The sequence below is a fragment of the Mauremys mutica genome, chromosome 1 (assembly GCF_020497125.1).
Source record: "Mauremys mutica isolate MM-2020 ecotype Southern chromosome 1, ASM2049712v1, whole genome shotgun sequence".
NCBI lineage: Eukaryota > Metazoa > Chordata > Testudines > Geoemydidae > Mauremys > Mauremys mutica.
In genome coordinates, this window is record NC_059072.1 from 250,788,320 (window position 1) to 250,811,091 (window position 22,772).

Here is a 22,772-nt window from a genome sequence, read left to right on the forward strand (position 1 = left end):
TGCAAACTTAATAATGATAATAATAGATATGTGTGCAATGTTGATAAATGCAAAGTAACGCACATTGGAAAACATAATCCCAACTGTACATATAAAATGATGGGGCCTAATGAGTTGTTACCCCTCAAGAAAGAGATCTTTGAGTTATTGTGGTTAATTCTCTGAAAACATCCATTCAATGTGCAGCAGCAGTCAAAAAAGCTAACAGAATGTTGGGAATCTTTAGGAAAGAGATAGATAATAAGACAAAAAATATCATATTGCCTCTGTATAAATCCATGGTGCACCCAGACTTGAATACTGCGTGCAGATGTGGTCACCCTATCTCAAAAAAGATACATTGGATCTGGAAAATGATTAGGGGCATGGAACGACTTCCATTGAGGAGAGATTAATAAGACTTTTCATCTTGGAAAAGAGACGATTACAGGGGGATATGATAGAGGTCTATAAAATCATGACTGGTGTGAGAAAGTAAGGAAGGAAGTGTTATTTATTCTTTCTCAAAACACAATAACTAGGGGCCATCAAATGAAATGAATAGGCAGCAGTTGTAAAACAAATAAAGGAAGTATTTCTTCACACAACACACAGTCAACCTGTGGAACTCTTTGCCAGAGGATGTTGTGAAGGCCAAGACTATAACAGGATTCAAAAAAGAACTAGATAAATTCATGGCGGATAGGTCCATCAATGGCTATTAGCCTGGAGGGCAGGGATGGTGTCCCTAGCCTTTGTTTGCCAGAAGCTGGGAATGGACAATAGGGGATGGATCACTTGATGATTACCTGTTCTGTTCATTCCCTCTGGGGCACCTGGCATTGGCCACTGTCGGAAGACAGGATACTGGGCTAGATGGACCTTTGGTCTGACCCGCTATGGCCATTCTTATGTATTAGTGCGGATGTTCCCTGCTCCTTGTCTTAGGCCTATTCTTGTTGCCTACCCAGTCTCAGTATCCCCTTCTGACGCTTTTCACACCAGTTCCAGTCTCCCCCTCCTCCCAGCTCTTTATCCAGTCTCAGTGCTTTTGTACACAGGTTTTTCGAAAGCCTTGTATATGCTAGAAAAATTAGTACTTTTATTACAGCAACTTCCTGCAGAGGTCATGCTGCACCAGTGCAATAGCAGAAGTCCTAGAACATGACACTTTAACCTATGAGCAGATTTTCATGATGTGGGGATTAAAAAATGCCTGAGTCCTATCTAGACTAGCAGTGTAGCACAATTGCTAGATGTAACTGTAATAACAGACACTAGTTATTCTAATGTAGTTGTACTTCAGTGACCAACTATCCCATTCACCTGCCTTTTCCTTCAGTGTTCTAGACGTTTCACCCACTAAGATGAGATTATATTAATATGCAACAGCTAACTAACTCATTAAAAGCTCTCTCTTCATTTATTTCATGTACTGTAGATCTTACAAATACAGTATTTTTATAGACAAATTAGAGGATTGGGCCAAAAGAAATATGATGAGGTTCAACAAGGACAAGTGCAGAGTCCTGCACTTAGGACGGAAGAATCTCATGCACTGCTACAGACTAGGGACCGAATGGCTGGGTAGCAGTTCTGCAGAAAAGGACCTAGGGGTTACGGTGGATGAAAAGCTGAATATGAGTCAACAGTGTGCCCTTGTTGCCAAGAAGGCTAATGGCATTTTGGGTTGTATAAGTAGGGGCATTTCCAGCAGATCAAGGGATGTGATCATCCCCCTCTACTCAGCACTGGTGAGGCCTCATTTGGAGTACTGTGTCCAGTTTTGGGCCCCACACTACAAGAAGGATGTGGATAAATTGGAGGGAGTCCAGCGGAGGGCAACAAAAATGATTAGGGGGCTGGAGCACATGACTTATGAGGAGAGGCTGAGGGAACTGGGATTGTTTAGCCTGCAGAAGAGAAGAATGAGGGGGGATTTGATAGCTGCTTTCAACTACCTGAAAGGGGGTTCCAAAGAGGATGGATCTAGACTGTTCTCAGTGGTAGAAGATGACAGAACAAGGAGTAATGGTCTCAAGTTGCAGAGGGGAGGTTTAGGTTGGATATTAGGAAAAACTTTTTCACTAGTAGGGTGGTGAAGAACTGGAATGGGTTACCTAGGGAGGTAGTGGAATCTCCTTCCTTAGAGGTTTTTAAGGTCAGGCTTGACAAAGCCCTGGCTGGGATGATTTAGTTGGGTTTGGTCCTGCTATGAGCAGGGGGTTGGACTAGATGACCTCCTGAGGTCCCTTCCAACCCTGAGATTCTATGATTCTATGATAATGCAGGATATCAGCCATAAGTTCCATGTTATAGCAGAGCATCAGAAAACTGTCTACACTACAAATAATAATAATATAATTGGAGATATACCAATCTCCTAGAACTAGAAGGGACCTTGAAAGGTCATTGAGTCCAGCCCCCTGCCTTCACTAGCAGGACCAATTTTTGCCCCAGATCCCTAAGTGGCCCCCTCAAGGATTGAGCTCACAACCTTGGGTTTAGCAGGCCAATGCTCAAACCACTGAGCTATCCCTCCACTTTAGGATCAGTTTATAAAAATGTATGTGCTTCAAGTAGCAACCATTTACTAATAGCATAGGGCCCAATTCTCCCACCTCTCTTCTCGCCAAGTGAATTCAATGGGACACTGACATGAATAAGTGCTGCTCAGTGGAAGTAGGGGTTGAAGGGTCAAACACTACAGGTATTTAGTGCTATACAAGATACAAAATGAGACATGGTCTTTTCCCTGATGAGCTTAAGTCTAACTACATCTTAATTTGTGCCAGGGCTGAACCCTGGCACCTCTAGGGCTAGCAGTTCATAGCCTCAGCACCTTGGGGCTTGCTGCATCAGTTATGAATGTAAAAAAATGGCTTCAGCCCCAGCACCTCTTTCATTACAAATTAACCACTGAACTACACTGATGTACGGTCAAGGTATAACAGGCAAACATATAGACACAGGCATAATATGGGTTTGGCAGGTAACAGCCTTTAACTCTTACAACCCTTTTATCAGACTAACTTACAACAATGCTGGAGGTCGGAGGTTACAACATATGTGATTGACAAACGCCCCCACTTGACATCAGGCAAAGCAGTATGCACAGAAGCATAAGTCGACTTTGTCCAGCCTCTAATGCAGGGGTAGAGAACCTATGGCACAGGTGCCGAAGGTGGCATGCAAGCTGATTTTCAGTGGCACTCACACTGCCCAGGTCCTGGCCACCAGTCCAGGGGGCTCTGCATTTTAATTTAATTTTAAATGAAGCTTCTTAAACATTTTTAAAGCCTTATTTACTTTACATACAACAATAGTTTAGTTATATATTATAGATTTATAGAAAGAAACCTTCTAAAAACATTAAAATTTTTACTGGCACGCAAAACCTTAAATTCGAGTGAATAAATGACGATTCGGCACAGCACTTCTGAAAGGTTGCCAACCCCTGCTCTAATGACACTTTGTGATTTAAAGCCTACTGATGTCGGTGAAAGTCTTTTTGTTGACTTCAATGGGCTTTACAGTGAGCTCTAGATCTTTCATCAAATAGACCTAACTTATGATTCATTCATATAATATAAAGCCAGAAGGCACCATTGCATTCATCTAGTCAGACTGCTGTATAATAGCACCAGCCATTAGGACTTCCTGAGTTAATGCCAATACCAGACTTGTAATCAAATCCAAAAAGAGATCAGGTGAGTTTGCCAAGATTGATTTGCCATAACCCCATGTTGACTGACATTGATTGTATTACCCTCCTTTAATTCTTTATTAATTGAGTCCCATATCAGCCACTCCATTATTTTGCTCACAGATTGATGTCAGGCTGACAGGCCTATAGTTACCCAGGTCATGCCATTTACCTTTTTAGAATATTGTCACAGTTGCTTTCTTCAAGTCCTCTGGACCTTCCCCAGCATTCCAAGCTTTACTGAACATCATCATTAGTGCTCCGGAAAGCTCTTCAGACAGCCCTTTTAAACACTTGGATGCAAGTTATCCAGATCTGCTGATTTAAAAATGTCTAGCTTTAGTAGCTGCTGTTTACCAACCTCCTGAGTTACTGTTGGAACGGAAAGTATTCCATCATTATATAATCTCACTACATCGTCTGCTTTTTACCCGAGTACAGAATAGAAATATTTATTGAGCACTTCCGTCTTTTCTTCTTTATTGACAGTTCTGCCATTTCCATCCATCCATTAATAGACCAATACCGTTGTTAGGATTCCTTTTGTTCCTTAAGCTAATTTTTATTTTCTTTAACTCTGCTGGCCATAGATTTCTCCTTGTGTCCTTTGGCTTCCCTTATTTTCTAATATTCCTAACTTTTGATTTATATTTATTACTACCAGCTTCCCCTTTCTTCCCCGCATTTGTTATATTGTTTTGTTTGTTTTTATTAATATAGCTGCTTTCACTTCCCCCCCAAGTCAGATTTTTTTTTAAACCAGTGTGGCCTTCTGTGATCAGTTCCTCTTTATCTGTCAAGATAAGGTTTAATACAGAATTCCCCCATGTTGAATGCACCAATTTTTGAGTTAGGAAATTGTCATCTGTAAGTTTTAGAAACTCAGAGGACATTTTTGTACTGGCTTTTTTCCTATACATTATAGCAATGGTTCTCAGACTGGGGTCACCGCTTGTGTAGGGAAAGCCCCTGGCGGGCCAGGCCAGTTTGTTTACCTGCCCTGTCTGCAGGTCCGGCTGATTGCGGCTCCCACTGGCCGCGGTTCACTGCTCCAGGCCAATGGGAGCTGCTGGAAGCAGCACGGGCCAAGGGACTTACTGGCTGCTGCTTCCAGCAGCCCCCATTGGCCTGGAGCAGCGAACCGTGGCCAGTGGGAGCTGCGATTGGCCCGACCTGTGGACAGGGCAGGTAAACAAACCTGACAAATTATTCATATCTCTTGGATTTGCAAGGCTGGGCTAAAATCTTGTACTAACTATCTCTCTGAACGTTTCAGCACTTCCATTTCAGGAGACTGAGAAATAAAGAGGCATACTATAGTGAAAACAACTTAGGGGAGAATAAATATGTAAAAAACCTACTTTTATTAAAGTTTTATTAATGCTTTGGACAAAGTTTGGGGTCAGTTCTCCCTCAATCCAAATTCATTAGTCCATTCTTTTATATTATCTTGTAGATTAGCAAGTGATAATTAAACTGAAAATATTTCATGTAAGTATTAAAAAAGCATGGTAATTGAATTATTTGTAATAAACACACATTTATAGCTTGACTGGAAATGTTCAAATCAGTTATTTTTTAATTAAAATGAAACATTATGTCAGGAGGAAATTGCATGAGGGTGCAATATCTTTATCAAAGAATTCACTATGGTTCTCTCTAATCTTCATCTCTTTCATGTGGCTTTCAAACCTACCCAGACAATCAGGAATTGAGCCTGACGTCCTCCTAGCTCCCTTGTTGCATACCAAGATGTTGAGACCAGTAAAAGGCATCAAATGCATAAGTCACTCCACTCTCCCTTTATGTGTATAGGGAAAATATAGAAAGATTTTTTAAAAGCAGCAAAGAGTCCTGTGGCACCTTATAGACTAACAGATGTTTTGGAGCATGAGCTTTCGTGGGTGAATACCCACTTCGTCGGGTGCATGATGCATGCATCCGACGAAGTGGGTATTCACCCACGAAAGCTCATGCTCCAAGACGTCTGTTAGTCTATAAGGTGCCACAGGACTCTTTGCTGCTTTTACAGATCCAGACTAACATGGCTACCCCTCTGATACTTGACACCATGCAAAGATTTTTTAGTGTGTTTCAGCAAGTATCCAATAGTACTGTCACCAATCTCTTTGAGTTGTTAGTTTTCTTTTATACAGCTGTAATATTCAGACAAGGTTCACTCATAGGGGGGACTCTTCCACCCTCCATTTATTCAGGTTGGAGTTAGCAAGGAGCTATAGCTCAGTGGTTTGAGCATTGACCTACTAAACCCAGGGTTGTAAGTTCAATCCTTGAGGGGGCCATTTAGGGAACTGGGATAAAAATCTATCTGGGGAGTAGTCCTGCTTTGAGCAGTGGGTTGGATAAGATGACCTTCTGAGGTCTCTTCCAACCCTAATCTTCTATGATCTGCTGTAATGAGTCTTCAGTGGGAAGCAGCCAGTCTCCAGACAAGAATCTAAAACTTCCTAACAGGGTGGGTTACCAGCAGAGTTACAGGCCTTACAGAAGTCTTAAGAAAAGAACCACTACAGCTAATCTTATGTATTGTTGATAGGAATTTAAGTTTTATATCTCTGTATGGCTGCTAATACAGCTGAGCAAACCTTGTCTGCATATTACAGTTGTATAAAAGAAAACTAACAAACTCAAAGTGATTGATGACAGTTGGACTTAGGTGTTGCTAAGTGTTGGATTTAGGTGTTGAAGTCCTTTTGTAGATCTGGGCCAAAGTTCAGAAGGGAAGCCCTAACAAAGGCCACACTCAGAGAGAAACTTGTGCTGCAGTTTGTTATGCTATTGCTTGTTTTCAAAATATAGATAAAACCAAACTCCAGCCATGGGTGAGCTGAGGGTTCCAAGAGTACAAATGGAAGACTCAGTCCTGCTCCAACTGAAGTGAGTGGTGACCATGTCCTTTGCTGTATAAACTAGTGGAGCTCCAGTGACTTTGATGGAATTAGACAGATTTATACCAGCTGAGGATTTGGCCCTGCTCCTTTTTGCTGTTGCCTTTAAATTGAAAGCAGATGCAGGTCTAGAATTAGTGGGTTTAGTTTGGTCCCTATTTATAGAAGGCATTTCTTTATGGGCATGGATATACACAGTGTTGCTGATGCCACAGGGCAAACCATCATCAAACAGTCAGGCCCGGAAATATCATTATTGTCTTAAAAATCATGAGATTAAGAAAAAGTCCCACACCGAAGTTTGGGTACTTTTCATTTGCATTATGGTGATTGAACTGTTTGGGTACACTTGGGGAGGCTGTCACATTTTTCATGCTTTTCTCTGCAACCATGCAGGCTAAAACATTGATTTTCTTTTTAAAAAGCTGATTCTCACATTCACATGACTGCAGCAGCTGGGGATTTTAGGAAAGCATCCATTGCTGTGAAACTCACAATAAGAAAATCACAAAAGTTGAGACTTATATTGCATCAAGTAGACTCTGATTTTATAAACATAGGAAATATAACAAAGCAGTAATATGATTTATACCACTTTAGCTAAGCAAGGATTCCAAAGTTGTTGACAATTCTATTTCTCAGTCTATACACCAATTCTTCATTGGTGGCACCCTCTGAAGCTTGTGAAATCCATTTAGGGACAGTTGGGACCGTCTTATTTTCATTGCCAATTAATACATAAAGTATAAAAGTATGAAGACATTTTTGTGAAGAATCATCTTTAGGGGAATTACCCAAAAAATTCTTTGGATCCAGTGGTAAATTTTCATTCTATCTTGAGAGTTCATTCTCTATTTATTACATTTCCCTTGGTATTTATGTAGTTTCAGAGTTTCAAACTAGAAAATCAGCACCTGTTTTTTTCTGTGGGTATGAAATTAGAATCTTTCAATCCAAGTTAGCTAGTTAAATCTGTTATTTCTCATGTTTTCATGGTGCTTCAGCTGTCAGTGGTGATGGTGAAGAACTTAACTTTTTACGGAAAGTTACGGGAAAATAAATAAAAGATAATCTTTGAAGGTAGAGATTGACGAGAACTGTTTGGTCCCCGGTCCCGCTTTCTACCTCTGTGTTGGTATAAGATTGGTCTTTATTGTGTATCTTCTACTACTCTGTCTGGTCTTGTTTTAAATGTTGAGGTGAAAGGCCTTCCATTATTTCTTTGCAAACCTATTCCATTCTAATACATCTCATTCTTAGGAAGTGTTCCCTCATGATAACCCTGGGGTTTTGTTTGTTTGTTTTGGCTCTTCTTAATTTTATCTCATTGTTCCTTTTTATACAATCCCTTGTACAACCGTTTTCCCCTTCATCAGCATTTGTAGTCTTCAAAAGGTAGTTGTCTCTCCTCGCCTGAGGAGGTTGTGAAGGCTAGGACTATAACAGGGTTTAAAAGAGAACTGGATAAATTCATGGAGGTTAAGTCCATAAATGGCTATTAGCCAAGATGGGGAAGGAATGGTGTCCCTAGCCTCTGTTTGTCAGAGGGTGGAGATGGACGGCAGGAGAGAGATCACTTGATCATTACCTGTTAGGTTCACTCCCTCTGGGGCACCTGGCATTGGCCACTGTCGGTAGACAGATACTGGGCTGGATGGACCTTTGGTCTGACCCAGTATGCCCGTTCTTATGTCTCATAACTGCTTAGTCTTTATTTAGCCAAGTTACACAGTGTGTTCTTTCATTTCCATGCTATTATAAGTCAGTCTCTCCTTAGCACCTCCATATTTTTCCCTGCTCTTCTCTGAATTTCCACCTATTCACATTAAAGTCAGCAATCTACTGTTTTAAAAGCACCAGAGTCAGTGTGGCCTGATATTAGTTTCAACACCGTTATATGCTCAAATACAATACATGGTTTAAAGTCTTATGGTGACAAAAAAGAGGAATACGAATTTTTAGAACTCCTGTAGTTTGGGATCACATATATCATCGCCCTGTTCCTGCAGAGAGAAGTAGAATATAGGTCATGTCAGTGAAACTCAATACAAGAGAAGTAAAACTGAAATGGCTTTTGGCAAGGAATTTTTTGTGTAGATAAGAAAAATGATTTCCTATGCAATATTCTAAAGGAAAATGTGTTTGGGGGGTAGTTTATGTTTTAAACTGATTGCTAATATTTTGTTAGTTCATGGTTGACGATGCCCTGGTCCTAATTTATTAGTTGAACTTCAATTCTGTGTTATTTCAAAAGAGAACTTCCTTTAGTTCAAAGAAAGTGCAGTGGTAATAAGATTTTTATCAAATAATTACAATGCAGGTCCGGGAGCTACTCAATGTATTTACTTTTACCTGTAAAAAAGGTGGTGTTCTCACAAGAGGAACCAGTCTTGTGTGTTTTATGGATTTATTAAGATAATAAGCAAACAAATATAAATTTAAGCAAAATATGTCACTAACTAATTTACTTCCAGTTTCCCTAAACTAAACAAATACAATACAATTTGATGATCAAATCAAGGTTACAACTGGAATTCCGTCAATAAATCAATGGTTCAATTTATCTGACTTGGCAATTACTATTAAGTCAATGTATAAGGTTGACACAAGAATTAATTCAATATTTCACAGGAAAGTTAAGGAAAAATACCTTTATTTTGATCTAACCAATTGGGCTAAGTCTGCGAAAGACAGAAGCTGACTCTTGCCTTTGTTCTAAGGAAGTATAACTCTCAGAATGATTTCTTTATAGCTTCCCACGTTGGTATTCCACTAAGTTTCTCTGAACATACAACCAATGTTAGAGTCTATTTACTTAACTTATTCTCTTTTATACATTATACAGCGTCTGCATCTTTCTGACACTTTTACAAAGAGGCAAAAGTGTTAAATCAGGCACTTAGCAGCTTTGGAATAACACTTTTAACCCAAACTAGTCTCTTAGGCCTTGTCTACACTACAAGACTATTTCGAATCAACTTAGTTCGAATTTGTGGATTCGACCTTATGAAGTCGAATTTGTGTATCCATACTAAATACACTAATTCGAATTTCTGAGTCCACATTCACGGGGCCAGCGTCGACTTTGGAAGCGGTGCACTGTGGGAAGCTATCCCACAGTTCCCGCAGTCCCCGCTGCCCATTGGAATGCTGGGTAGAGCCCCAATGCCTGCTGGGTGGAGAAATGTGTCGAGGGTGGTTTTGGGTAAGTGTCGTCATTGAACTGTCAATCACAACCTCCCTCCCTCCCTCCTTGAAAGCGCCTGCGGGCAATCTGTTCGTGCACTTTTCTGGTCAGTGACAGCGCGGACGCCACAGCACTGCAAGCACGGAGCCTGCTGCGATCATCGCCGTTTTCTCCTCCTCGCACTTTATCGTCCACGTCTTCCACAGTCAGCTGCTGAGAAATTGGGCTACTTTTCAATGGTGCTGCAAGCACTGGGGGACCATAGGGGACGTTTTACAAACATCAACGTCGGGTGGCCGGGCAAGGTTCATGATGCGTGTGTTTTCAGGAACTGTGGGCTGCTCAGACGCCTGCAGGAAGGTAGTTTCTTCCCGGACCACGAAATAACTGTTGTGGATGTGCAGATGCCTATAGTCATCCTCGGGGACCCAGCCTGCCCACTAATGCACTTGCTCATGAAGCCCTATACAGGCGCCTGGGACAGCGACAAGGAACTCTTCAAATACCAGCGAGCAGCGAGCAGCGTGACCTGTGACTGTTCAGTTTCTTTACAGAGAAGCTGAACCTGCCCCTGTTTCTTTACCCAGTTACTGTTGACTCTCCTCTTCGGTTACATACCCCGTTCACCCCGTTACCCCCACTTCCAGCACACGTGTAAAAATAAAATACATGTCCCATTATTACTTAACAAAGGTTTCTTTATTCATGACTTTTCGTGAAAGGGTTGAAACTGGGACGCAGGCTATGCTGGGTAGGGTGTGCGGTGATGTAAAGACCGCCTCTAAACTCAAGGAATGACAGGCTCCTGCTCCTAGAGCGGTCCGCAGTGCCGGAATGCTTCTTTCAACGGAGCCTGCCATCCCTCTTTATGGAATTCTGTGTGCGGGCGGATATGTGACCTTGTGGTGGAGGAGGACGGATACAGATTCCTCAGCTGCGTGACTCAGCGGTCCAGGACAAGGACCGCTGTATAAGATCTGTAACCGCCCTCCCCCGCTGCAAAGTCACATCTCCCCCGCCCACACAGATCCTGGAAACCACCTCCAAAAACCGACCAGGGTGCCTACTGACTGCACCGTGTGTGTGACCCGCTGCTGATCCTGCCCCCGTGTCTGTACCCTGGGAAAGGTGACTGTCCTATGCAATTAACCATCCCCTTCCCCACGCCCCCCATTCAAACACAGTCTTCTTTGAAAAAACATAACGGAAACAGTAATTAACAGCAAAGCATTTTTATTAATTAAGTAGACAGTTAGGGGATGGGACTGGGATTGGGACTACTGTGAGTCTGGAAGTGAAGGACTTTGGCAACTGTAGGGTATGAGAGCTTTTGGGTACTTGAGCACTGTGCTGTGGTGCAGTGACAGTATTCACGTCCCCGGCCGCCCCTCCTCCTGATTATTTTCGGTGAAGGGGGTATGGGACTTTGTGGCAGGGGAGTGCGGTTGCAGATACACTGCAGGGTGTCTCTGTCCTCCTGCGGTCCTGCAGAACATCCACAAGGCGCCTGAGCGTGTCCGTTTGCTCCCTCACTAGTCCAAGCATTGTTTCAGTCGCCTGCTTGTCTTCCTCACACCACCTCTCCTCCCGTTCGCTGTGTGAGCGCTGGCACAGAGAGACGGTCTCCCTCCACTGGCTCTGCTGGTCCGCCTCTGCTAGGTAGCAGCCCATACGTTCCTCGAACATCTTGTCCCTTGTCTTTTTCTTTCGCCGCCTAATCTTTGCCAGCCTCTGCGAGGGGGATGCTGTGGCAGGTCTGGAGACAGTGGAAGCTGTGAGATGGGAAACAGGGAGTGAATTCCTTGCAAAGATACATTTTTGCGAACAATTAACTGAGTCTAGGCTGTCTCTGTGAATTGTGGGTTGAGACCCCTGTGCCTGCTGGGGCAGAAATCATTTTCACGGTGGATTCTGGGTAAATGTCGCCAGTCATTCCTTCCTCCGGGAAAGCAACGGCAGACAATCATTTCAAGCCCGTTTTCCCAGAATTGCCCTGGCATACGCCATAGCGTGGCAACCATGGACACTGTTTTGCCTTTTGTGTATGTCACTGTATATGTACTAGATGCCGCTGACAGAGGCGGGCCAGCAGCGCTACACAGCAGCATGCTTTTGCTTTTGCATGACAGCAGAGATGGTTACCAGCCATATTGTACCATCAACCATACCATAAATTGGTAATAAGATGGTAATAAGATGGGCATGGTTACCTGTCCTTTTGCACTGCCCCATTTGGTGCTGTCATAAGTGCCCCTGGCCGAGCAGCCAGGGGCGCAAAAGCAAAAATTGGGAATGACTCCCTGAGTCAATCCCTCCTTTTTGGTATCTAAAAATAGAATCAGTCCTGCCTAGATTATGGGCAAGTGTACTAGAGAACCACTGTATCATAGAACCAGAGAGCACAGCTGCTCTGTGTCCGATCCTGCATAAATTATGAGCTGTATGCTATTCACAGGGGGTGCTCCTGCAACAACACCACCTGTTCATTCCGTTCTTACCCCAGCCTTCCTGGGCTACCATACCATTGTCCCCCCACTTGTGTGATGAAGTAATAAAGAATGCAGGAATAAGACACATTGACTTGTTTGTGAGAAATGAGTGGAAGGAAGCCTCCAGCTGCAATGATAGTCCAGGCAAGACATTAAGGAATGTGGATGAAGGAGCCCATCATCCCTCTGCTAGTCCAGGGGCAATTGAATCTTTTATTTACAATGAAGGGTGGGGGCTGATGGAGCTCAGCCCCCTGTTGCAATGATGAGGACGGTTACCAGCCATATTGCACCATCTGCCATCAAAAATTAGGGACAGGCGCCCTTGATAGACCTTACTGATGCTAGTCGGCATGGTTACCAGCCCTTTTGCACTGCCCCATGTGCCAATAGGCTAATGATGAGGACGGATTTCCATCATTTTGTACCATCAGCCATCCATAGCGTGGGGGGAGCAAGGATGTTGGTGTTGAGTGCTGCACCATCGCGTCTATCTGCAGCATTCAGTAAAGATAGGGTGACATGTAAAAGAGTCAACAGAGGATTGTTTTCACTTCTGGTGGTGGGTGGGGTGTGTGCGCAAATTGCTGAACTATGCCCTGACCCACCGCAGACACTGTGTTTGACCCTAGAAGCATTTGGAGCTCATCCAAGAATGCAAATACTTTTCGGAGACAGCAGGAACTGTGGGATACCTTGCGTCCTCATTCCCCCCTCCCTCCATGAGCATCCATTATATTTTTTGGCTTTCCGTTACGCTCTTCACGCAGCTGCGTGCTGAGTCTGTGCTATGCCGTCTGTCCGTAGATTTTTTTAAAATACTTTGGACCAGGCGTAAAATTACAGTAATTACCCTAATTAGATGCAGGAGTCTCCGAGCGAGATCACCCTGAGGAGGGTCACTGAAGGAGATAGAGAGCGCATGCTGCGTGAAAGCTAGCACGAACCAGGGCCCGATGCAGCCGTGCTCGGGGAGGCAGTGCTCCCTGAGTACCTCATGAAAGCCTCGCGCGGAAAACTGTGCTACCACGGAGCACCCAATAAGGCAGCTCTCCCCAGGAACCTCCTGCTGATGCTTTTCGATTAACGCAAGGAGAGCTTCGTGGAGATCTCCAAGGATGATTTCTCTTCTATCCCCATATCTAGAGAGACCTCCTTTTCACACAGTTAAGATTCCTGTTATATTAAGAATAAAAGTTAACATGGTTAAAGCACTTACCGACTGCTCCTTCCCCTGATTCAGGGTCCGGGTTAATGGCCGGGGAGGGTTGTTGGGGGATCTCCGTGACGGTGATGAATAGATCCTGGCTGTCGGGGAAACCAGCGTTGTAAGCGCTCTCGCCTGCCTCGTCCTCCACAAACCCTTCCTCATCTTCCCCGTCCGCGAACATCACCGAGGAACTGGCCGTCGACACTGTCCCATCATCAGAGTCCACGGTCACTGGTGGGGCAGTGGTGGCAGGCTCCGTAGCGTCCGTTTGCCGCTTTGATTTTTTGGTAGCCTTGTCTGGGGTCCTTGATTTTCACGCGGCGCTGCGTTGCATCCCGCCTGTATCCTCTGTCTCTCATGGCTTTGGAGACCTTCTCATAGGTCTTCGCATTCCCTGTTTTGGAGCGCAGCTCCGAAAGCACAGACTCCTCGCCCCACACACCGATCAGATCGAAGAGTTCCCAGTCAGTCTATGCTGGGTCCCTCTTTCTATTCACAGATAACATGAACTCCTCTGCTGGAGAGCTCTGCATCGTTGCAGGTGCTGCGGAGCTCGCCCCGATGTCCAGCCAGGACGTCAGATTCAAAGTGCCCAGACAGGAAAATGAATTCAAATTTTCCCAGGTCATTTCCTGTGTGGCTGGTCAGAGAATCCAAGCTCCGACTGCTGTCCAGAGCGTCAACAGAGTGGTGCACTGTGGGATAGCTCCCGGAGCTACTAAGTTCGATTTGCATCCACACCTAGCCTAATTCGAGCTAGCCATGTCGAATTTAGCGTTACTCCACCTGTCAGGGTGGAGTACCAAATTCGAACTAAAGAGCCCTCTAGTTCGAATTAAATGGCTTCCTGGTGTGGACGGTTGAGCGGTTAGTTCGAATTAACGCTGCTAAATTCGAATTAAAGTCCTAGTGTAGACCAGGCCTTAGAAATAAACTTGCCAGATGTGAGTGTGTTTGGGGGAGGGAGGGGAGATTAGTGTCTTTGTGGGGAAACGGTTAGGGATGCACAAAACCACACACTCGCTTTATAGCATTGTTGGAGAATTCTATTCAAAAGCACTTTCACGTCACCATGTGTACACATGGAGTGCTGCAGCGCATCTGGTGAAGATGCCTTAGGCTGGCAGAAGAGAGTTCTCCCATAGGCATAATAAAACCACCTCCGTGAGCAGCAGTAGCTATGTCGGCAGGCGACGCTCTCCCACCAACACAGAGCTGTCCAAACCGGCGCTTATGTTGGTGTAACTTATGTCGCTCAGGGAGGTGGTTTATTCCCACCCCGAATGACATAAGTTCTGCTGACATAAGATGTAGTGTAGACATATTAGAGTCTCAAACTCGTGGTTAGTCTTAGAGCAGTGTTTCTCAAACTGGGGTCACCGCTTGTGTAGGGAAAGCCCCTGGCGGGCCGGGCTGGTTTGTTTACCTGCCCCGTCCGCAGGTCCGGCCGATCACGGCTAACACTGGCCAGGCCAATGGGAGCTGCTGGAAGCGGCGTGGGCCGAGGGACTTACTGGCTGCCGCTTCCAGCAGCCACCATTGGCCTGCAGCAGCGAACTGCGGCCAGTGGGAAACATTGTCTTAGGGCTTGTCTACACTGGCAAGTTTTGTCACCAAAAACTGCTTTTTGGCGACAAAACAGCAAGAGCATACCCACTACAATGGGACTTTTGTTGTGAAAAATGCCCAGTTTTGGCGACAAAAAACTTCCACTCCTATGAGAGACTTTTGTCTTTTCCCCTCCCTTTATTGTTGACAAAGAGCCAGTTTAGACTCTGCTGATTGTTTTGTCGACAGAACTGACTTCCGCCAGTATCCCACAATGCCTGCCCTGATTGCTCTGCTCAATGTTTTGATCTCTGCTGCCCTGCAGGCATGTGCCCCTCTCGTTTCAAAGCTCCAGGAAGTATCTGTGTGCTGCTCTGTTTGGGGAACAAACAAAGAGCAAATCATTGGAATGCTCCTGTTCTGCCCTGCACTAGGAACAGAGTAGCTGAGGGAGCTGTAGGAGAACAGGGAGAGAATCCCAAGATGCGCAGCGATCAGCTCTTCCTTCCCACAACACTGCACTGTGGGATACATACCCACGGTGCATTGCTCACCCTGTCAATGATAGTGTCCCCTGTGTGGACATGATCTGTCAACAGAGGGAGCAAGTGTGAACACCCTTTGGCAATTTTTGTTTTGTCGACTTTTGGGTGTCGACATAAGTTTTGTCAACAAAACTTGGTAGTGTAGACAAGCCCTTAGTTAAGAAGTAGTTCTGATGTTGCAAATAACTTTAGTTCATTTATCATGCAGGTAGGTACCTCCCCTTGTTCGTAGCTTCAGGCTTGGTTTAGCTGATGGTCAGGGTCTTTCAGTTCTCTGGGTGGCCAATCCAGGGATGAGAGCTGGATAAAACTTCAGGTATAATTTTTAGTGTGAGAGAGTCCCCACCCTTTCCTTCCACATGGCTAGAGTCTCTTGTAGCATTCAGTGTCCTCTTGCTGCATCTTGGGGACCACCCTTCTCCAATAAAAGAGTTGAGCATGTTGGCTGTAGCTCATCAGGGACCAATAATTTGGTATCTTGATCTGAGGTCACAGTAAAAGATTCCAGTCTAAGATGGACATTTTCTTGCAAAAGTCTGTTGATGATCACAATCAGATGTCCTCCTGGTAAGCAGGACACGTAAGAGGCTCATCTGAGAAGGAACTGGTAACAGATTTATGTTTAGGCCCTACATAAGTGGCTTAGTTGTTGAGATATAATTAATGGCTAGTTAGCACTGAACATTCGCTCACTTCCACAGTGACACTGGAACAGTTTTTAGAAGGGGGGTGCTAGAGCTGGGGATGGGAGCAGGGCCATTGCTCCGGGAGTGGGGGACGTGGACCAGGGTAAGACGACCAAGGCTGGAACCACAGCTGGGGGTGGGGGTGAAGCCCCGGGATGAGGCCAGGAGTGGAGCCCTGGGCGTGGTGCCAGCAACAGAAGAGCCCCTGGGTGCAGGGCCAGAGGCTGGGACCCCACATAAAATTTGGGGGTGCTGTAGCACCCCCACACCCATAGTTTCTCTGCCTATCCACTTCCACATATCCACAGGACAGTAAGCACGACAAGGGAAAAAGGGACTCTGAAAGGCAGAGGCAGAGCCTAGGGTGAATAAGTGACCTTCCCCTTTTGCCTACAAGCCAGAAAGCTGTTTCAAGCATTTCTTAATAATGGTAACTTAAACATTTTGCCAAATAAAGTCACTCAGGCCTAAATTCAAATACGGCCTATGTTCCCTACAAAAGCAACCATTTATTTACGTTCTTGTAATTATTTTCAGATCACATCCATCAACAATGTGGGAATGAGAAAAGCTAAGCGTTCTTTTTCATATTAATTATTTGGTAGGTAAAAGTGCAAAGAAGTGAAAGAGCATTTAGTTATAAGAACATAAGAACGGCCATACTGGCTCAGACCAAAGGTCCATCTAGCCCAGTATCTTGTCTTCTGACAGTGGCCAATGCCAGGTGCTCCAGAGGGAATGAACAGAACAGGTAATCATCACACAAAGTAGGTGAGGTAATATTTTTTATTACGCCAACTTCTACTGGGGGAAGGTACAAGCTTTTGAGCCACACAGACTTGAAGAAGAGCTCCAGTAAAAGATATTACCTCACCTATCTTGTCTCTTTCATATCATATGATCAATATGGCTAAATAATATTGCAAACAATTACAGTTGTGACAGGCTAGCATATGTGAGAATCTATAACAAAATAGTTTCAGCTACAGTATCAATTATATTATAATAACTAAGCTATAACATTGATCAGTCACATTAAGATATTTTAATTCCAAGAGAGAAACGTAGAGGGCTGATAACATTTTGAATTCAGAAGAAATCTGGAAAATTGCTTTACTGGGAAAGACTTAAGCTCAATCTATTTAGTTTAGTTCAGGATAAGAGTTGACTTTACCACAGTGTATAAGTATTGGCACAGAAAAAATATTTCTGAAAGTAGATTATTAGAAGCTGAAGCTAAATAAATACGGCTAGAAATAAGGTTCAGATTTTTAACAATGAGTATAATTAGCAACATACCAAGGGATGTGGTGGATTCTCAATTACTTGAAGTCTTTACATCAAGATTTGATGTCTTTCTTTGACAAGATACGGGCTTGATACAGGAATTACTGTGTGAAATTCTATGGCCTATGTTTTGCAGGAAGTCATACTAGACCACAGTAGTCTCTTCAGGCTTTAAAATCTGTGGCTCAGATCCTTAAATTATGTAAATTGTCGTAGCTCAAATGAAGTCCTTGGAGCTATGACAATTCACACCTGCAGATGTACATATACTGCTGGCCTGACTTTCCATTGTCTTCCATCCTACATAGTCATATACGCCTGTGCAGCATGAGTACAAAATGTTATCAGATCAGAATGGTAGCGGGGTAAAGTGGTTATCCACATTCATCTCACTTTGCACAGGGGTAAAATAACTACACAAGATGCAAGACAAGGAGAATCAGGCTCACATGAGAGGAAGAATGTATAATTTTGGGTGTAATGACAGCAGAAATTTCTACACTCTCCAGCTTCTCCAATCCAGAGTTTATGCTCTTTGTATGACTGACTGGCAATATGCTATTTGAAAATTCTCCCGGTTGTAAAGAAGTAATACACCTTAGAAAGGTAATATTTTCAAGAAATGTATTACTTCATGTAGAAAATGTATTTCCACTGGGAAACACTAAAAATGTTAGGGCTTCAGAGAGTTACCTTGAATGTTAGTATTTCTAAAGAATTAGCATCTTTAAAGAATAGTTTAGGCCAGTGGTTCTCAAAGCCGGTCTGCTGCTTGTTCAGGGAAAGCCCCTGGCGGGCCAGGCCAGTTTGTTTACCTGCCACATCCGCAAGTTCGGCCGATCGTGGCTCCCACTGGCCGCGGTTCGCCGCTCCAGATCAATGGAGGCTGCAGGAAGTGGTGGCCAGCACATCCCTCAGCCTGCGCCACTTTCCACAGCCTCCATTGGCCTGGAGCGGCGAACTGCGGCCAGTAGGAGCCGCGATCGGCTGAATCTGCAGACGCGGCAGGTAAACAAACCAGCCCGGCCCGCCAGGAACTTTCCCTAAACAAGCGGCGGACCGGCTTTGAGAACCACTGGTTTAGGCAAGAAGAATTTGATATACTATATAGAGCTACTGGCTCCAGTGCGGATTTCAATGCAAAAAGGCGTTTCCACTGATACGTCAAATACTCTAACAATGTAGAAAAGAGTATTTAGTATTTTGCTGCCAGTCGTAGTCCAGTGCAACTGTATTCCCCCCTCTATAGTCCAGAAAAGGTATCCACTCTAGGCTTCCAGCTCCTCAGCTGTTTCCTTCCTTGGGCAGAGATTTGTGTCTCTCCCTCTTCTCAGCGAGGTGTTTCCAGGCTGCACAGTTCCTTGGTTATACTGTGAGCTTCTCTGCAAAAGACAGACTGCCTAAGCAGGCCTGCTTCGCTTCTCTCCTCAGAGACGGCACACCATGTAATTGCCACAGTTAAGTTACCACACGGGCCTTTCTAAGCAAGCACATTTATTCTTAAGGTAAAAGCGTTGCAGAGAAAACATGATTAAAAACAATGAAAGAACCTACACATGTGGTAATCAGTTTATCAGGCATCTCCCCGTGATTCCCAGCAAGGTCTCTGGTTGGTGATTTGTCCTTCAAACCTCCCACAGTGGTTTTTCCTGTGGTCACAACTTCATCAAAACTTCAGAACTAGCTCCCAACTCTTATTGGGCTTCAGTGAGTCAAAGACCTTCCAACCATTCCCTAAGAATTGGACTCCCCTTGGGACAGAAGGTCCTGTCTGTCTGCTGGATCAGAGAGAAGGCCCTGAGTCACTTTTAACTCAGGCTATTTAACCAAAAATCTTTTCTTTGACTTTTAGTCTCTGGATAATCCAGTTTGAACCAATATTAGTGATTCTCTCACCAGCTGGTGGCACCTCTCTGGAGGTGTTGAAACTTGAGTGAATTTGCCTAATCACCCTCCCACTGTTCTTAGTTCCTGGAGGACTATGGTCCCCATCCCCCATGATAATTCATACAATCCCTCAATAGTACATAAACATTTGCACTTTCAATACAATGTACTCCTAAAATGTTTAAACGTAATTCAGTAAGGTTTACACTTATAATTCAGTAATGTGTGTCCAGGATATTGTCATATCTGTTACATTGGTGCCATATAAAACAGGGGTACTAATCCCTAAATTGTTTGGGTTTTTTGCAGGTATTGTGTCCCTGATCTCCTTGGCTATCCTGTCTTATGAACGCTATAGTACCATCACCCTATGTAACAAACGAGGCTCTGACTATCAGAAGGCTCTGCTAGCAGTTGGTGGTTCCTGGCTTTATTCTCTGATCTGGACAGTACCACCACTCATTGGCTGGAGCAGTTATGGGCTTGAGGGGGCCGGGACAAGCTGTTCAGTACGTTGGACCTCCAAATCAGCTGAGTCTGTGTCCTATATCATCTGTCTCTTCATATTCTGCTTGGTCATCCCTGTAATGGTCATGATATACTGCTATGGGCGTCTCCTTTATGCTGTTAAACAGGTAAGCTATGATATGCTAAATATAGGCAGTATAAATGATCTGAGAGATGTTGCCTCTAGGAAATACCATTTTCCTTTAAGTATCTGGTTGTAAGATGCAGTACTGATAAGGAGAAAAAAAAGGCAGAAAAAGTTATGGAGGAGGAAGATGGACCGCACCAAGTTTTCTTATTTCTCAACTTGAAACAGATGTCTGGGTAGCCAGGTAGGTCCTATAGAGCATGCTGGCTCTCAAATTAACAAAATGGAACAGAAAAATATTATATGTTAAATAAGCCAATGCAATTGGATGAGCCCTGCAGTCATATTAACGAGGGCTTCCATCATTGTTCCCCATTTCAGTCCTACATAGATGACATATCACTGTCTTTTAAAATACTAGGTCCTAATTCAATACTCACGTAACTCCACTGCAGGCAGTGAAGTTACACTAAAGATTAGTTTGACCTTTTAACTCTGCTACACTTTAAAAAAATTGATTGAAAAAAAAAAAGATTCAGTGCCCAGCCCCCTCTTAGAGCAGCATGGAGCATCAGGCACTCTGAATTTTATCTTCAGACATAGCTGGATGGAAAACAGAGCATTGTGAAGTTTTGATACTGTTGGAACAGTGGTGCAGCTCAGTGATGCATAAGGAAGGAAGGAGTGAATGCTTAGGTTTTGTCTAAATGGGAACACTGGAAAATTAAGATGGATTAACTAAAAGTATGACGTTAAAGAGCATTAATTCCCTGAGTGGACGCGGTTATTCAGAAGTAAATTAGCCTTAGTTCTTGCTTTGGCTTAAGCCTTGGGGATTCATTTTACACCTTTATCTTAACTCTCCTGAGTGTCCCTGTGTATACAAGCTCTTAGAGGCGACCCATAATAGAGTGCATACTCCTTGCAGTGATCACAAAAGTATCACTTTCTTACTCAGCTCTTGCTTCCCTAAATATTTTGTACTGTCACCCATCATCATAGCATATGAATATCTATATAGATAAAGTGCCAATAGCATATGCCAGGGGGTTCTCAACCTTTTTCTTTACAAGGCCCCCACAACATACTATAAAAACTCCACAGCCCAGCTGTGCCACAACAACTGTTTTACTGCACTGCGTATAAAAGCCAGGGCTGGTGTTAGGGGGTCGCAAGGAGGACAATTGCCTGGGACTCCATATGATAGGGGGCACCACAAAGCGAAGTTGCTCCGACTTTGGGTGGTGGGGCTTGGCCCCGGGCTGCAGTCCCACATGGCGGGACTTCAGCTTTTTGCCCTGGGCCCTAGTGAGTCTAATGCCAGCCATTCTTGGTGGACCCCCTGAAACCTGCTCACGACCCACCAGGGGGTCCCAGACCCTTGGTTGAGAACCACTAGCATATGCCTCATTTGCTAGGTACTGCTGTAAACATCAATGTCACTTTATTCAGTTTTATTTAAAAAATGAGTAGTAATCTTTTCCTCTGTATGCGTGGTTGGTCTCAACCTGGAATAGTGAGCATGTTGAAAGAGCAGAATGTTGGAGACAAGATTTGAGTGCAATCCATAGCCACACTGAATTTAGACCCAAAGGGATTTCTGCAGCATCTCATATAGAAAAACGACTTGATTTTATTGGTAATTGACCATAACAGAGAAATAAGCAGTAGGAAAGGTGTGAATCCTCCCCTGAGGCTTTTAAAAAGACTGGTTTCTGGTCAAGTCAGAAGATCAATGGAAAACACTGGGACATTTAGAAACACATAGATTTTATTAAATGATGGAAGTGGAAAGTAGTCAAATTGGAGTCTTGGATATTTTTTCAGAGACATGGAGAGCTCGGATTAATTCAGAACAAAGGAATTACCATATTGGATTAGACCATATCAATACATAAAATATGTATAGATCCAGGTCTACAGAAGTGATTTAATTACTACAAAGTCTGTATCAGATAAATATTGAACTGTTAGACATAGCATCTAATTCACATCCTGTCGATATTTTAAAAATCATCTTAATAAGACTCCTGTTGCTGAAAAATAATATAGCAAAATCCTGACCATATTCATAATGTGTACTTAATATTCAGTGGTATGAATTTGCTGTAACACATTCATGTAACATAACTTTTCAGGCGATTTCCATGGTTTCCAGAAGTTTTTACCATGACTTCTCTAAAACTTTCAAAAATTTTCCATAGCAACCTTGCTTAGAAGATAGTTTTTTCTCCAGTTTCATGTCATCTAACTATTCATAATCTCACAATATGCAACTATCTTCTGTAAAATGCCAGAGAACATTATGGTTTGATGTGATGTACTGTACTGTACAGATGAGCTGTGGGTGATAAGAAATTAGGTCCTTTCTATACAGAAATAGAGAATATTTTTTGTAATGGAAAAATATTTGAGAGGTTACTATATGCATGTTAATGTTGTTACTTTTTTGAGTGAGCAAGAGAGTCCATTACTAGAAAGCAGAACCATATTCTTGTTTTATAGATGAAAAGGTGAGTCTTATTGTAACATTACCAGTAATACGTTAGAAGTAATGTAGGTCTGCAGCACACCATAATAAGCATAATAACTATGTTGTAGCTGCTGGCAAGTTTTCTAACATATGCATTGTTACGTTTTTATAAGCTCTGAAAGAAGTTTGTACATTAGAAAATTACATGCATAAATTTTATTATACCCAGAGATTAAGAACACAAGAGCTATGCCACTATTAATCTTGTCAT

At 43.5% G+C, this 22,772-nt stretch overlaps 1 protein-coding gene across 1 annotated transcript in view; it reads left to right on the forward strand.

The window, feature by feature from the left end:
• LOC123364566 (pinopsin-like) overlaps positions 1–22,772 on the forward strand; it is a 141,349-nt gene that overhangs the window by 33,625 nt on the left and 84,952 nt on the right. The window contains exon 2 of the mRNA XM_045006795.1: positions 19,743–20,068. Within this exon, the coding sequence (XP_044862730.1) occupies positions 19,743–20,068 (326 nt within the window). The remainder of the gene's footprint in view (positions 1–19,742; positions 20,069–22,772) is intronic.